The 15,229-nt window shown below is 41.0% G+C and overlaps 2 protein-coding genes across 25 annotated transcripts in view; one reads left to right on the plus strand and one right to left on the minus strand.

Annotated features, from left to right (window-relative positions):
* The window catches only part of atp6v1c1a (ATPase H+ transporting V1 subunit C1a), a 423,473-nt gene that overhangs the window by 27,209 nt on the left and 381,035 nt on the right, over nt 1-15,229 (minus strand). The gene's annotated exons all lie outside the window — the stretch shown is intronic.
* Nucleotides 5,145-15,229, plus strand: part of ubr5 (ubiquitin protein ligase E3 component n-recognin 5) — a 37,839-nt gene continuing 27,754 nt past the window's right edge. For 16 of the 24 annotated variants that reach the window (XM_085802879.1, XM_085802880.1, XM_085802883.1 and 13 more), the window contains exons 1-9: nt 5,177-5,433; nt 9,063-9,107; nt 9,203-9,284; nt 10,020-10,096; nt 11,789-11,908; nt 12,630-12,912; nt 13,026-13,185; nt 13,793-13,942; nt 14,764-14,975. In XM_085802879.1, the coding sequence (XP_085659005.1) occupies nt 5,372-5,433; nt 9,063-9,107; nt 9,203-9,284; nt 10,020-10,096; nt 11,789-11,908; nt 12,630-12,912; nt 13,026-13,185; nt 13,793-13,942; nt 14,764-14,975 (1,191 nt within the window). In that variant the 5' untranslated portion in view covers nt 5,177-5,371. Of the gene's footprint in view, nt 5,434-9,062; nt 9,108-9,202; nt 9,285-10,019; nt 10,097-11,788; nt 11,909-12,629; nt 12,913-13,025; nt 13,186-13,792; nt 13,943-14,763; nt 14,976-15,229 lie in introns of all 24 variants that reach the window. The other 8 variants (XM_085802882.1, XM_085802897.1, XM_085802898.1 and 5 more) reach the window with 4 other exon arrangements.

The raw sequence follows: 15,229 nt of genomic DNA on the forward strand, positions 1-15,229 counted from the left end.
TACAACCGGGTGAGGTAATGGAGTACGATCATCAGTAATGCAATAATGTCAAGAATAATCCAAAATGGATGCTTTCCTATCAGGTTGTGAACCCGTTTCTTCAAAGAGATGCAGCTACTCTGACAATAAAAATCACAAAATAAAACAAAATGAGTCCAAAACTAGTAGTGAATAAGGAAAAGATGAAGTCTAGTTTAGTTAAGTTTAACTTTATTGTCCACCTAAGTGGAAATTTGTTTTTGGTTTCCCACACAGACAACCCATACAAGTGTTAAGACAGTTACTAAGACATAGCAATCATGTGGCTTAGACATGTTGCTTTAATCACTTTTCAACACTTAAAATCTGTTTAAAAACTTCACACTGAAAGATGCATCAACAAGTGACCAGACTTCACTTTCCTTTGCCTACATCTGTTTTTTTTGCTGCTTAATTTGAATGGTAGCCTATAGCAGCCTCCCCCCCCTCTTGTCCTTTGTGTGGGGGAGAAAGAGGTCAGCCAACAGGAGATGGCCTCGGGCAGCCCTGTGGATTAGGTAAGTGTCAGCTGTCTAGACCTTCCCGCACAGCACAGAGAACCAGAACAAAAGAGCGGCTGTAGACACACAATGGAGAAATACACACAGAGAGAGACACACACAACACACTTTGACTGTGTCTGGCACTGTGGGATGTTCCTCAAAAGCATATGCCCAGGAATGAGCTGGTAGCACAGTCTGGCTGCCAGACATAAAGAAATAACTCTGCATTAATTTATTTATTTTAAATAAATTAGTTATATCTAATATCTTGATTAAACTGAACCAAGTTTATCAATGGAAATACCTCTTATCACACAATCCAATAGGCTATGTATGTATACTTTGAATATACCTAATCAAAATGTTATATCTTTAAACTAAAAATGCTTGTTTGAACTATTCGTACATTTACTGGACTGACAGTGTAATTCTTAATTTTCAGACACTTTCCATTCCATCTTTAACTTCTCTAAACCCACATTTCTATATGATATTGTTTATTTATTTTATAATACATTCATAAACACTGTTCTTACAAAACATGTAGGCCTATTATTGTTAGTGCACTATATTCCTTTTTTGTTTCCTTGCAGCTGTAAACTGCTGCCTGTCACCTGTCACACTTCACTGTATTGATCTTTTGAGTGACTTGACCTATATACATACATCACATTCTCCTCACTGTATCATGTTACAGCTGCAGATCCTTAACAGGCTGCTGCATCAATACCACCAGTTTTCCACATAAAGGTCAAGTTGAGTCATAATGGAGAGCACCAGTGTGTGGAAACAGCTGTATATAGTGTGTCCTCTGTGACTCTGGTGGTGGGAGCTTTTTCTAAAAATCTGTGGGAAAAAGAAGTTATAAGGGTTGAAATTGAGTTGCTGGAGTGCTCCTACAGTATAAATGACGTGTCTTAATATTGCAAATGTGAAATTAATTTGTTAATTTCCTGAAGCGTTATTTAAAAACCGCCATGTGAAGGATGTGAGAAAGAATATCTTACATTGATGCCATCTGGTGTTGCACTCAAGAAAAGGCTTTGGCTCTTTTGCAATAAAAACTCTGACTTAAAGTTGCATGCACTATCTTTAAAAAAAAAAAAGCATTTGCAAACACTTCAGACAGGCAGTGAGCAGCATTAACATGTATTTAGTCATGTTTCTTGGGACCCAGCCAAGCTAAACCAAAACAACAATCTAAAACAGACCAAAAGGCTCTGTTACTTCGCAAACTCAGCTTTAGTTATTTGTCCATTGTTATAATAAAAGTATGAATTTGTACTCTAAACCTAAACATATAATAGATCACATTGCAGAAATGTCATAAAACAACATTATGAACTGACTTTTTGTGATTATTGTTGTCTACCATTTTTTATATAGTCTTTCTGTTGAACTCAAATGGATTATGATTGCAAAGTCTGAGAAAGAACATAATATTTTCATAGGGTCTGTGCCATGTTACAGGGATCTGGACAATCAGGTTGCCCTAGTTTTATAAGACTGATGCAATGGAGACCTAGTTTCTTGGTCAGTGCTAACTAGTTATAATAGCCGTGCCCTTTTGAGCAGAACTTTACAACATCCTTGCGGTGTTGGGCAACGACCAAATGGATTTTTCTTTTTTCAGAATTTAGTGGAAGTGTTGCCCCCTGAAGTTATAGCTTTTCTATATGTCAGCAAGTCACTGGGCAAACACAGACTCACAGTTACAGAAATGGACACTGTCTCTTTTAAAGAAAGAAAAAAGAAAAAGTAAAAGCCTCTTAAAGGACAGCAGCCAGGAACAGCTCATTATTGCTCTTTATTCCTCATATGCTTGCAGCCAGGCCGCCAACAGAGTGCCCTTTAAGCTGCGCAGCATCTGTGACTGGGTGTTCGGGAGCAGAGGGTTTGAGGCTGAGCCCTGGACTGACCTGTGTGAACAGGCCCGGAGAATTAGCTCGTCATGGCTGCCGCCGGTCCTGCCCTGGATCTGGATCTGTACAGATATGTCACAGCCAGCACTCAGAGGAGGTTATTTTAAAGTCTTGCTCTCCAGCTTTAGTGATCGTATTACCTCACTGGGAATATCTTATACTTATAGTTTAGACCTGACTGACAAGAACTGGTGCCTGTGAATGAATGTGCAAATTTGCTTGACAACCAGTCACATGGTGCAATCCAACACACTGAGTTAAACCAAATTTAAAGTAAAACTACTCAAATATTTTATCTTATTCAATATCCACTACTCCACAGTGTGTTTCATCTGTGTTGACTATCTAGTGTAAATAGACTGCAGTGTTTTACCCTGAAATGTGTTCATTTCATAAAGCTCCAAACCTCGTAACCTCACTCTCATGATAGTGCAGTTCCCTGGCCCTGAATCTTTGTACCCATATTTAACAACACCAGAGGTTATTTGATAACCTAGTGCCCAGCCACCTAAAAATAGCTCTCGAGATTTCTGGGGTTTTGTTTGACTTCAGTTTTTTTTTTTTTCTCTCTCTCGCTCTCTCTTTCCCCCGCAGGGCAACATAACTGGTTTCATTAACCTCTGTGTTGAACTCAGTAAACAGAGAAGAACTCTTCAACTTTTGCCACTGCTGGTTATGTGACATGTGACATTTGGATCAAGAACCAACAACAGTGGACTCTAATGAAAATATACACTTTAACTCCAAATAACCACATCTGTAATACTGCCAATTATTCTCACTTATTACTTATTTAACTTTAATAGGATATTGTAACTCATATAAATGACAGTTCTGCTATAAATATATAAGAATAGTTTGATTTAAAAAATAAATAAATACAAAACACGTGTTCAGTTTTAGTCCTGACAATGTGAGATACAGGTCAGACAAGATAAAGGAATAGCATGACAACAGGATCAGTCATTTGTTTTAAATACTCCTTTGGTTTAAGCCTTGTGGGAACTTTGGGAACTTGTGCAGCAGTTGACAGAAAAAATGAGGAACCCAACGTGACTGGAGCAGTGACAGAGTTTTTTTTTCTTTTTCTTTCTGTGTCATATTTCATTTCAGATCTAAGAGACGTGTCCTTTGACAGGAAACCTCCCAGTTTCAGTTCCAGTCATTGAGGATGTGTGGTTTTTTTTGTTTTGGTTTTTTTAATCGTCTTCTCTTGAACCAATGTTACAATAGATTTTCTTGGCGAGCTACTGAGCTGTATAGAGAGATCGTGTGCATGTAACCATATGCATGGATCAATTTCGTCTTGTGGCAAATGCTCTGACTACCGGTGCAGAAAAAAACAGACAATACTTTCTGGTTATGTGTTGTGTTCTGTGGGAGAAGGCTGATCTCATTATGAGGAAAAAAAAGGTAAATCCTGCCATCTGCTGGTGTGAAAACACAAAAGCCTTTTTATTGGATTAGACTGTAAGATTAGAAAGATAACCAAAAGATTAGCTCCACATCCTTTTGATTTTGATTCACACTGACGTTTTACATTTACATTCAGATATCGTCCTTTAATCCATGATGTATAAAGTAGCCTATAAGTGCACCCTCCTCTTTGCCTAATGGCTGCCATAATAACTAGGCCAGCTCCCCCTCTCACATTCAGCAGGCCAAGAATCCAGCGCTCCTCAAAGGCTTTTCTTTCATCAGTTTCTTTCGTCAAGTTTGACCTTGAGCCCACATTTCTGTGTCTCCTTCACAGAGGTTTAAATAATGCGGGCATATTACACATTGACTGTTATTCGTGTCGGGAGCCCAACTTCAACAGACTCCTACTTCTCTCTCATTTGACAGAGCTCAGACTGTACTAAGTTAGTTCAGTTTTAAAAAATGTAACGCTAAGTATTGCAGCATCGTGTGTGGGTCCCACATGAATCTTGCCATTTCCTGAGTTGGTGCTGATAATATGTCGAGTATGACTGTGTTGTAGGCTTATAGCTACTCCCAAGATATGAAACCTTAGTCACAGAACGGTGTTTTTTGTGCAGCATTTTACATATTTCCAACTCAAACTCATTTGTGAATGCTGCATTTACATGACTTATGTATCAAACTTTTGAACAAATCTATTGTGTTGGTGATTTCACCAACAAAGAACAACTTCCCTAAAGAAAATGCACAGAATAAAAGTAGCATAATGCTTAAATAAGTGCATTATTTAAAGTTTTGTTCAAATATAGTAACACAAGTAAACAGGTAAAATGTGTATGCATATGTAATTATTCACTGTACTGGTTTTAAGTGCATTAAAAGCACTCTTTTTTGTAGATATCTTCAATCTTGAGGTCCCTGAATGATCAATCAAGCATGTACGCAGATATCCCTTTGTCTCTTGCTTTTTGTTTTCTATTATCACTGCTTGTGAAGAAGCTTGAGCCTGGCAATCTTTAACCCTTTCTCTGCTCTTTACAGTGAGTGGACCTATACTGGCTATACAAATCCTACTGCAGCCGCTTAAAAAGAAAATGCAAATACATAGAAATGCATCGGGTGAAAAGCACCAGGTGGAAAAAAACAAAAGGCTTGTCAGGAGTGTCACGGTGTGGTGGTGTAGCCCTTAGTATATTAGATTACACTAGTGTTTTGCCTTTCTTCTTCTTGAGGCCAATCCCGTCCAATTTAACACATTTCCTGTTTGTGCTCAAGGTCCAACCAGCGGAGCGGTTGCATGTGTGCACTAATCAACACACAGAGAAGAAGAAGCTCGGTAGAGTTAAGATGGCGGCATGTGGGTGAGGAGGCTGGGATCGGAACTCGAGCTTTTTTTCGCCATTAAAACGACTCCTATGAATCCACATATAGATACAGTAATCGAAAGAAAATAGCAAATTTTCCACATCTTCCCACACATTCGGGTGTGATTTTGGGATTGACCCCATGACATCTATACACTTCGTGGTTCACCCGTTGCCCGGGACCGAGGATCAGCTCAATGACAGGTATTTATTTTTTTGTGTGTTTGTTGTGTTGTTGCGGCGGCGGCGGCGGCTTTCCCCCCGTGTTGGTGGAAAAAAGGAAAGACTTTGTACATGCATGGTGTGGTATTTAGGTTGTATTTGTGGACGGTGTTGACATTGTCATACGTATGGATTCGGGTTTTAATTATTTAAATGACACCCCCCAACCCCCCCAAGGGTTGAAATAAGGCCCGGCATCTTGAACAATCCTCGTTAGCTTAGCTCGATGCTACCTAAACATTCGGTCCAGTAGCTTGTTAGCTGCTAGTTAGCCGCTAGCCGCTAACCCGTTAACTGTCTATAGTTCCAACATGCTATCATTAGTCAGGCTAGCCGTTAGCTGCTAACCCGTTAACTGTCCATCGTTCAAACATGCTAACATTAGCCAGGCTAGCTGTTTCCTTGGTTCTCTGGAAAGGATTGGCTCCCAGTCAAAGTTGAGATAGACAATGCGGGTTGGGGGGGATGGGGGTGGAAAAGAGAGGGAAATAAAGGTCGTAAAACGCACACAAAAATACAACAACCATTAGTTTTCGCATGTATAAACTATGCATATGCCACTCTTTTTTTGACATGTGTCAGTCAGTGTTTGTTTTGTGGGCGTCTCGTCTCGTTGTGATTATCACGATCAATGAAGTAAAAGCTAACGTCAGCTAACTGCTAGTTAGCTTGCTAATGCTAACATGCTAATTCGCTACCACGCTCCTGACAAAGCCAAATATTTTTGTGTATCCCCGGGTTCTTATGTGACAGGGTGTTTCCTTTAAAGTTTCGTGGTTTATAAATGTGGTTGCTAACGCGATTTAAAAAGCGATGACCTTATTTGTCTGGTTTTATTTGTATTTTATTTTTTTTCTAAAAGATTACCCACGGAGATGGGTGTCTTAAAATATGAAGTGATGTACAGTTAGCAGCTAACATTGCATTGCCATTAATCCTGTTATCGACTTCAATAAGGGAGACGAGTCAAGCCTCTAAAAGTGTGTAAGATGGATGCTGGCTTCTTCATGGTTCACGTGATCACATATTTTAATTTCTTTCATTGTTACCCGGTCACTAAGAAGCGAAACCACATACACACACACGCATATTAAATTTAATGGCTCTCAGTATTGTTTGCTGTGACATGCTTCTGCCTTGCATCATGGGGTTTCTTCTCTTGGCAGTATCTAAAAACTGAATAAGTGTCTTTTCCTCAGTGGTGGTAGCTGGAAAAGAAAACTCCAGGAAATGGTGTGGTGCGACCTGTATTTTTGGCAGAACATGTGATTTATCATAAACCTATTTATATCATCCATTGAGATTGAACTGATTAATGAGCTGTTCTACTTAAAGACAAAGAGGTTGAGAAGTCAGGAGTGTTTTTAGAATGACCTTGAGATTAAGATCGGGATATGGACTCTGAATATTTGAACCCTCTCAGTGGGTTGGTGGTGTGTTGTTTAACTCTTGGGGCGGGGGGCAGCTTCGGTCTACATGTGAGGGAAGCTCAGTTTACTCTGCTGGTTACGAATCTTATTGGAAAATGCCACTCAGACATCTCGGTGGTATATTGGTATGGACCACTGGTTCCTTGGAAGAGGTCATGGCTGTTTCATCCCCAGGCATGCATGCCATTGCATGCTATAGTCACCATGTGCTGCTGGGAGGCCCCCCTCCTCTTTTCTCCATGAAAGAACTTGCAGTTGTCAGTGCAGATAAGTGCTTCTAACTGAAATAAGGAGGGCTGGTCCAGCTTTGCTCATTAGAAGCGCTTCATGAACATCTGATCAGATTTCCTCAACCAGATGCCAGCGGTTTGTTTGACCTCGCCGGGGTCTCCGTAGACACATTAGTTTAGCACAGTGGAATTTGCAAATGCCATTACCTTACACCACAGTGAATCAGAGGAGAGGGACAGGAAAAGTAGCTGTAACTGAAGAACTTGTCTTATGTTTTAGTGTGGTATTGTATGTTTGTATATTTAGACATCCATTTATGTATGAATGAATTGAGGCAGGTGTTGCCTGATCTGTTTCTGTCATAAATTAACACTTGCCAATGAAGTTAAGTTTTCTACTGTTTCTACTGTAATGGCCTTCAAACCCAGTTTGTCATTTGGCATTTATTTGCATTCTTTATCTTGAGTTTTTAATCAGGGCAGTCATCAGAGCAGCTCCCTCGGTGCCTGTAATGACGATGCATGGAAGAAAGTTAATGCAGAACTGTGAATCTAACGTAGCATGCAACATGCAACAAAAATCTATTTGCCAGATTGCAGTGGTTGTTTTTACATTACGTTTTCAGTGACAAAACATTATACGATTTCCTTAGGAACAGTGTTGTGTTCACTAACATTTGGGGAATATGATTTGTACACACCTCTGTTGCACCACATTGTTGTTATTTTTTCATGTTTGCAGCTTCTGTCAATTGGATATTGCAATTGCCAATAGAGTGATTTCAGTTATTGATAAATTGTGCATCTTCACGTTATAACATAGGTTATAGACTGTTGGTAAACGAACAGTTTGTCATAAACGAGATTGTCTGTCTGTACTGGATGCGAGTTTTTATTGTTTGTGCTGCTGACTTTCAATGAACTGTAATAGCTTTGGAAAATGATAGAACAGACTATGGTAAAAGTTTTCAGCAAGGTTTGAACATATTGTTTTCAGAACATTATTTATTATACTTATTCCTAAACCAGAGCAGACATTGTTAATGTTGGAGTGTCAGGCCTAATACTTTCTTTCCATTTAAGTTTTGAGGCCGGAGGAGATATTTTGGGCGGCTGTGTGTTGGGATGTTGGGCTCCAGACATAATAGTCGTATTTCTTTTTGTGCATGGATATAGTGTTGAGTCTCTGACTGATGGATATTGGGATAGATTGGCACGAAACACTCTCCAATCATATGGAGAGAAAGAAAAAGGTTCATTCTTGATAAGGCAAAGAGCCCTGCAGTGAGAAATAGCCAATGATCAAGCATGACACTATGCTAGTCTGAAGATCTTTTTATATATCTGGTGGAAATACTGTGTTTATTATTCTGTTTTAAATTCTGCATTATTTTTGGATCACTGTAGCAACTTGTGGCAAAGTTGACAGTCTTTAAAATATTCTATAACTGTGACTTAGGCCTCTGCTTGGCATCTTCAGACATGCATGGGTACTGCAATTTGTGGAGTTGTTGGGCATAACAAACACACACGGGAATACAAAAACATTCTTTGGAAAATTGAATTGAAACAATAAGAAGGCAATACTCTGACACAGCTTGTTACTCCTTTTTAAGTTGCTAAGACATTTCTCAGTATGACCACTTGCCCAGGTCTGATCCTGTGTGTAGTCAACAGTGGTCCACATCTTATGGCAATACAACCAAATGTCACCGTCCACCAGTGACTTTGCAGGTGAAACATTAATATAGGATGGAACTGAAAAGGTTGAAACACAAGTTGAAACCACCTTGATATTTCTGCCAGGTCAATATGTTGACAGCAGTATCTGTGAAATCGATTCTATAACTATGTAGTTCACCATGTCATGTTTTAAAATAGCATAAAATTAACCTACATTTGTTCGGTGTTGTTGTTCCTTGCATTAATGTGGGTTACGTCTTCTCGCCAGGCTCCGCGAAGTCTCTGAGAAACTCAACAAATACAGCTACAACAGGTGAGTCAGTGTCCACTTCTGTCATCGTGAATCTACTTTGCACAATGTAATCAACTGTTGTTAAATTGGATATTGTTTTTTCTTTTCCAATGCAGTCATCCACATCTTAGTTTGCTGGAGCAGGCCACCCTAAAACAATGTGTCGTCGGTCCAAACCATGCCGGATTTCTCCTTGAGGTAATGCTACATCACTATCATAAGTGATAAGACACCAAGGGACCTGGAGGATATTGAATCCTATATACATTTATATATAATATGTTTATTATCTGCTGCCTACCAAAAATAAGCCATAGGAAGATTTCCATTCTCACTGGGTCGTGATTATCAGAGGGCCTCTGGCTTTTATCACAAAAACAATACGTAATTTGATTCCGTTTTATTTTGTGGTTTTGCAAATTGCAGACATATGCTTGATCTAGTAGATAGAACACATTGTTTATATACACACACAGGGCAACACCCCAATTAGGCTAATCCACTTTGAACAGGGCTGTAGACACCCTGATGAGGCATGTGCTAAGTGACCTCCGTTTGCTGATTTGAGCTGTGACAGAAATGTCAGCACACTGTTGCATGGATGTGGCAGCGTGTTGATGAATTTGAATTAGATGTTCTTCACGCTGCAATTGTGCTCTTAAGAAACGTCACACACGCATAACAATGGCATAATCTTCAAGAGACCTGGTTATAACATGGATTAGATCCTCCAAGGTTACTGCACCTGTAGACAAATTACTTACGAAGGACTATCATATAGTCTCAGGTGTTGTACCGGTTTTTATACATTGTACATTCACCTTGATACTTGCTAATCTGTTACATTAGACTCAACATGACAATACGAGTTAGTCTTACTCCGTTTTGTCAAAGGATTCCCAACTAACAGTCGTGGATTCTCGTCTTTTTTAGGATGGACGTGTGTGTAGGATCAGCTTTGCTGTCCAGCCTGATCGCCTGGAGCTCAGCAAACCGGATGGCAGCGATGGGTGAGAGACTTCTCTATGATGGGATCTGTCCTCCAAAACTGTTTTAGCTTTGGCATTGAGTTGGAAAAACAGATGGCTTGTGGGGACTGAGAGGTCTAGTTTAAGATGCACTGAGGAGACTCCGGCATACTGATGGTGGTTTCTGTGATTTTGAATTCCATTTGGCCCATGTGCCCCCTCCTTTTTTTTTTTTTGAAGCATTTGGACATGGTTTCACTTTGTAGAGAAACACTCTGACTCTTTTGCTACTAAGATTTTTATCCATTACAAATGAAAAGTTGATCTGATTCATCACAGTCACAGTCTATTCCCCTAAAAAGTCTTCTGGTAGGCCGGCTGCTGCTGCTGCTGCTGCTGCTGCTGCTCGGATTGATGAATGCTTTCGTGTTACGCTTGATGAGATGTTTATCATTTTTAGTGATTTCCATAATAGAGCTGCTTCCCCCCCCCCCAAAGTTACTTTGCACTGCAGGATACAAGAATACTTTATTCTAATTTTGACACCGATTAACCAGCACCAAGACAGTCAGTCCCCAAAACTGTTTGTGTGACACTTTGAAAGCCAGTTTAGCTTTTACGGCTGTGCAAATGTGAGCTTCTTGTTGTGTTTTTTCTGTTAAAAAGATTCTTTTCTTCTTTTTTACTAGCTGCTTTGTTTTTCTTTTGGCTATGAGCGTGTATTTTTTGGTGAATGGCTCATTGATAGTTGTCAATATCCTGCCAGCAGAACAACATCCAACAGTGATTTCAGAGTTGTCAAGGCCCCTCTAGCTGCTAAATATGCATGTGAATCAGGCCGTAAAAGGCAGAGGGGGCTCCCTGCTCCAAACCTTCCCTCAGAGCACATGTTTTGTTTCCTGCTGCAATAGACGATGAAATGTTTAAAACTGTAACAGCCCTTTCAGTCCGCACCATTGTGGGTTGCTGGGAAGCCTACAAAAAAAAAAGAAAAAGGGTACGACAGGTTGTCTTTGGCAAGTTTGTCGGCTTACTGATTAAGGCCTAATAAGGCCCGAGTTACACGGACTGTCTCAGCTTGTGAATTTGCTTCCTCTGTTTCTGCTGAAGTAAAAAAAAAAATGAATGCATGTCTCTGTATTGAATTGTGCTGTGTAACAGTATGGTACCAAATGTGATTATATCATTGGAAATTATCTCAATTTGGTGTCATTGTAGTTTATTGTTATACGAACTGCCAGCAAAAATGCCTTAATTTATCTCCCGACCCCCCCACTCTGCCACAGAGAAACGCAAATTCTACCAACTGCCTGATTATAACACATCAGTTACATAAATTATAGTAAATTACTTTTTTTGGTTAAACTCAGAAGGCATCCCATCCCATTACAAGATATCTTGAAATAGGAGCAAGCAGTCGCAGCCCCAAAACCCCAAGAACTTTTAAAAATGGAAAGTTTTGAAGGAGGAACGAGTTGCAGCCAATTCTGATTCCCAAGGGTGTTGCCATGCTAGTCTCCGAAATACCCCATCCTGTTTCACAGTATGATACTAAAAGAAAATGAATCCTGAACCAAGGGGTATAATTTGGTATAATTTAACAAATACCTGTGGTAAATTTAGTTTTAACCCAGGTAATAATAATAATAATAACAATATGGATTAAAAAAAAGTTTTTTGGTCCTTCTCGGACTTCTGTAGGTTTGTAACTGATCTCCCATCTTTTGTTTCCAGTTCAAAGTTGAGCAGTGGTTCAGGGACAGGAAGGAGCTCCAGGCCAGGCAGGACTAGTGATCCGCCCTGGTTCCTGTCTGGTTCTGACACACTGGGCAGACTGGCAGGCAACACCCTTGGGTAAGTTCTGGCAGGGTTGACAGAGACAAATGGTCCTGTGAAAGCTCAGTGTTTAGAGCACAGCACTGACGCTGCAGCCGGTTGTTTTTTTCTTTCCTTTTCCGGGGGGTTGTATTCCCCACGGGGTTCAAGTGCCACACATGCAGAAGAGAAAACCTCAGGGTGCTGTAAAATGTAATAGATAAATGTGTCCATCAAATGGCATACATTGTCGACACTGCTAAATTTTCAGTATGCAGTTGTATTTTTCTTTTTTTCTTTTTTTTTAAAGCTCCTGTTATTTGCCCACTGGAGAATCAATTCCCTCTTACAGTAATTCTGTTGGTGGGTTTTGATATTTACATTGTGCAGAGCTGCAGAATAACCCTCTAAACCTGCACCCTTACAGTTAGATATTAAATGAAACAAAAATGATGCTTCACATATCGAAAATATGTAGTCAATATTGTAAATGATTACACTAAATCTATATACTTAGAGACAATGCATATCAAACATGACCTGATTAAGTTCCATCCATTTCTACTCTCCTGTAAATGGTGCTGATGCAAAAACTGGTTTTGGACTGCCCTGTCTGTGCTGTCGAGTCCCCTCGTACCCAGATGTGTGCGTGTGTTTTGAGTCTTGCTCTGTAAGTCGGATGGTGTTTTTTTTTTTTTTTTTTTTGGTCGCTGTGTCTCACCATGGCCTTGCGTTATGTGTGTATGTGTGCTGTAAACAGGAGTCGCTGGAGCTCCGGTGTGAATGGAGGCAGTGGCGGAGGTGGAAGTGGAGGTGGAGCAGGGGGAGGTGGAGCAGGAGGTGGCAGCAGTGGAGGAGGAGGAGGAGGCGGAGGAGCGGGCGGAGGCGGGGGCACGTCGGGCAGATCGTCCACGGCGGCTCGCGACTCCCGCAGGCAGACCAGGGTAATCCGCACAGGAAGGGACCGCGGCTCAGGCCTTCTGGGTAGCCAGCCGCAGCCAGTCATACCAGCTTCTGTCATCCCTGAAGAACTTATTACTCAGGTACAAACCTCTCAGAATATATAGTAGCATTTTGCACATTATTATAACATCAACATCAGCAATTTCCTGAAACCCTTTTCCTCACTGAAACAAACTTAATCGTGTTGCCTCAGGCCCAAGTCGTCCTTCAGGGGAAGTCCAGGAGTGTGATCATCCGTGAGCTCCAGAGGACCAACCTGGATGTCAACCTCGCCGTCAACAACCTGCTGAGCCGGGATGATGAGGATGGAGATGATGGAGACGACACGGCCAGCGAGTCCTACCTCCCTGGAGGTTCGTCATAAAAAAAACAAAACAAAACAAAGAATGGAAATGATGTCATTGGATCTGTTTATTATTTATTAATTTGTTCGCACAGAGATAACAATAACTAGATTGCTATTGAACAGTGAAGCTCAGACTTGGCAGCAGTTCAACAGATCATTATTACACATGACGTGCTGTGTCAAGTAGTGATGCATTATTAAGCATATTCATTCATAGCTGTTGAAATAGTCTAAACCAGGGGCATCAAACATGTGGCTCGCAGGCCAAAACTGGCCCATTAAAGGGTCCAATCCGGCCCGCAGGTTGAATTTGCCAATTATAAAAATTACAAATAAGACAAAAGAAGCATAAAATTGCACGTATTTTTCTCAAGAAATTTCAGATTATTAAAGTTTGCACTAAAACAAAGGGAAAAATAGTTCTCGTTATTTATAGGTCATTATGCTATTATTTTGATGGTCCGGCCCACTAGAGATCAAATTGGGCTGCATGCGGCCCGCTGAACTAAAATGAGTTTGACACCCCCTGGTCTAAACAGTATTAGGCATAATCATAAAAAAAAGAAACATCTGAAATCCTGAAACATCCTTTTTGTGCCTTTGTTTCCGTGCAGAGGACCTGATGTCCCTGTTGGACGCAGACATTCACTCTGCTCACCCCAGCGTGATCATCGATGCCGATGCCATGTTTTCTGAGGACATCAGCTACTTTGGCTACCCCTCCTTTAGACGCTCCTCGCTGTCTCGCCTGGGATCCTCCAGAGGTAAGTAACTCAACAGCTCACCTCTGTCCAGTGAAGGGGAAACGCAGGGGGAGGCTTCGGTGGCAGCGCTGGTCAGGTCTCGTGCGTGTGTGTGTGTGTGTGTGTGTGTAAATGTAGCTTCAACAGCTTCAGTAGACGACACACCAGACAAGCTGGAAATTCAAGGCAGTGTTTTCAGCATTTTTCTGACAGATTGTTAAAAGATATGGATGTGAATCTCTCAATAAGACAGAGGTTTTTCTTAAAAACAAGGATTTTTTAGGGGTGAAAAATATTATTCTCCTTGCTAAATCGTCACTTCACTGTGGTGTAGGTTTGTTGATGTATGATGAAACTTTCAGAGCTTGTTTTCTTGGGGGAAACTTTCCTCTTCAGTCTGGTTAGCTGATAATGTCACAGGAATGTTTTGGTGTTTTTTTTTAAGGCTATAAATGTTTGGTGTTGTATGGTGCATGGCTGAAGTACACACTGTGAGCTCTCTGAGAAAGGCCCGCTAGGCCCACCTGTCTTAACAGGGACCCTTGAAGTCAGTCTATTTTTCTAAAAAAAAAAACCCTACCCAGCCCACTTTTTTTTAGCCTATATGCATGCTTTCTTTCTGTCTATCCACTTCCTCTTCTCCCTGGCATTTTAACATATGAGCGTGCAAACTGACTCACTCGCCGGTATAATTTTGACTCCCGCTCCAATATTGCAATTTTTACAGCAAATCTAAAGACTCTTATCTCTCTCTATCTCTCTATTCTTAAAACTATGTTGACGGGTCTTTCCCAGAGAGTGGCTTACTTCTATCCCACTGGTGTGACCTTATTGCATACCAGTTCTCCTTCTTCCCTTAGAGCGTGACTCAGAGCTGTTGCGCGAGCGTGAGTCCGTATTGAGGTTACGCGAGCGCCGGTGGCTGGACGGGGCCTCGTTCGACACGGAACGAGGCTCCACCAGCCGCGAGGGTGAGCCCAGCCTGGACAAGAAGAGCATCCCGGTCCAGAGCCCCGTCTCCCTGGGAGAGGAGCTCCAGTGGTGGCCCGACAAGGTAGGAGGTCGCACAGACAGCTGCCGACAGATGTCACGGCTACTTTAAAACGCGCACATTGCAATCAAATTCAGTTCATCGAAACTTTTTCTTTAATTTGGAAAGGCAAATTTCCATCACATACATGAATTACAGCCTTCATTCAAGGACACAGGAAAGGATGGATGCAGAAAGTTTGAGTGATTTTGTCCATACTGCCTTTCTGGGATTTTCTTTTACGGACTAACTAATTGTTCCAGTTGGGAACAATAACA

This window comes from Trachurus japonicus, chromosome 16 (assembly GCF_045865225.1).
Source record: "Trachurus japonicus isolate A0001 chromosome 16, Traja_1.0".
Taxonomy (NCBI): domain Eukaryota; kingdom Metazoa; phylum Chordata; class Actinopteri; order Carangiformes; family Carangidae; genus Trachurus; species Trachurus japonicus.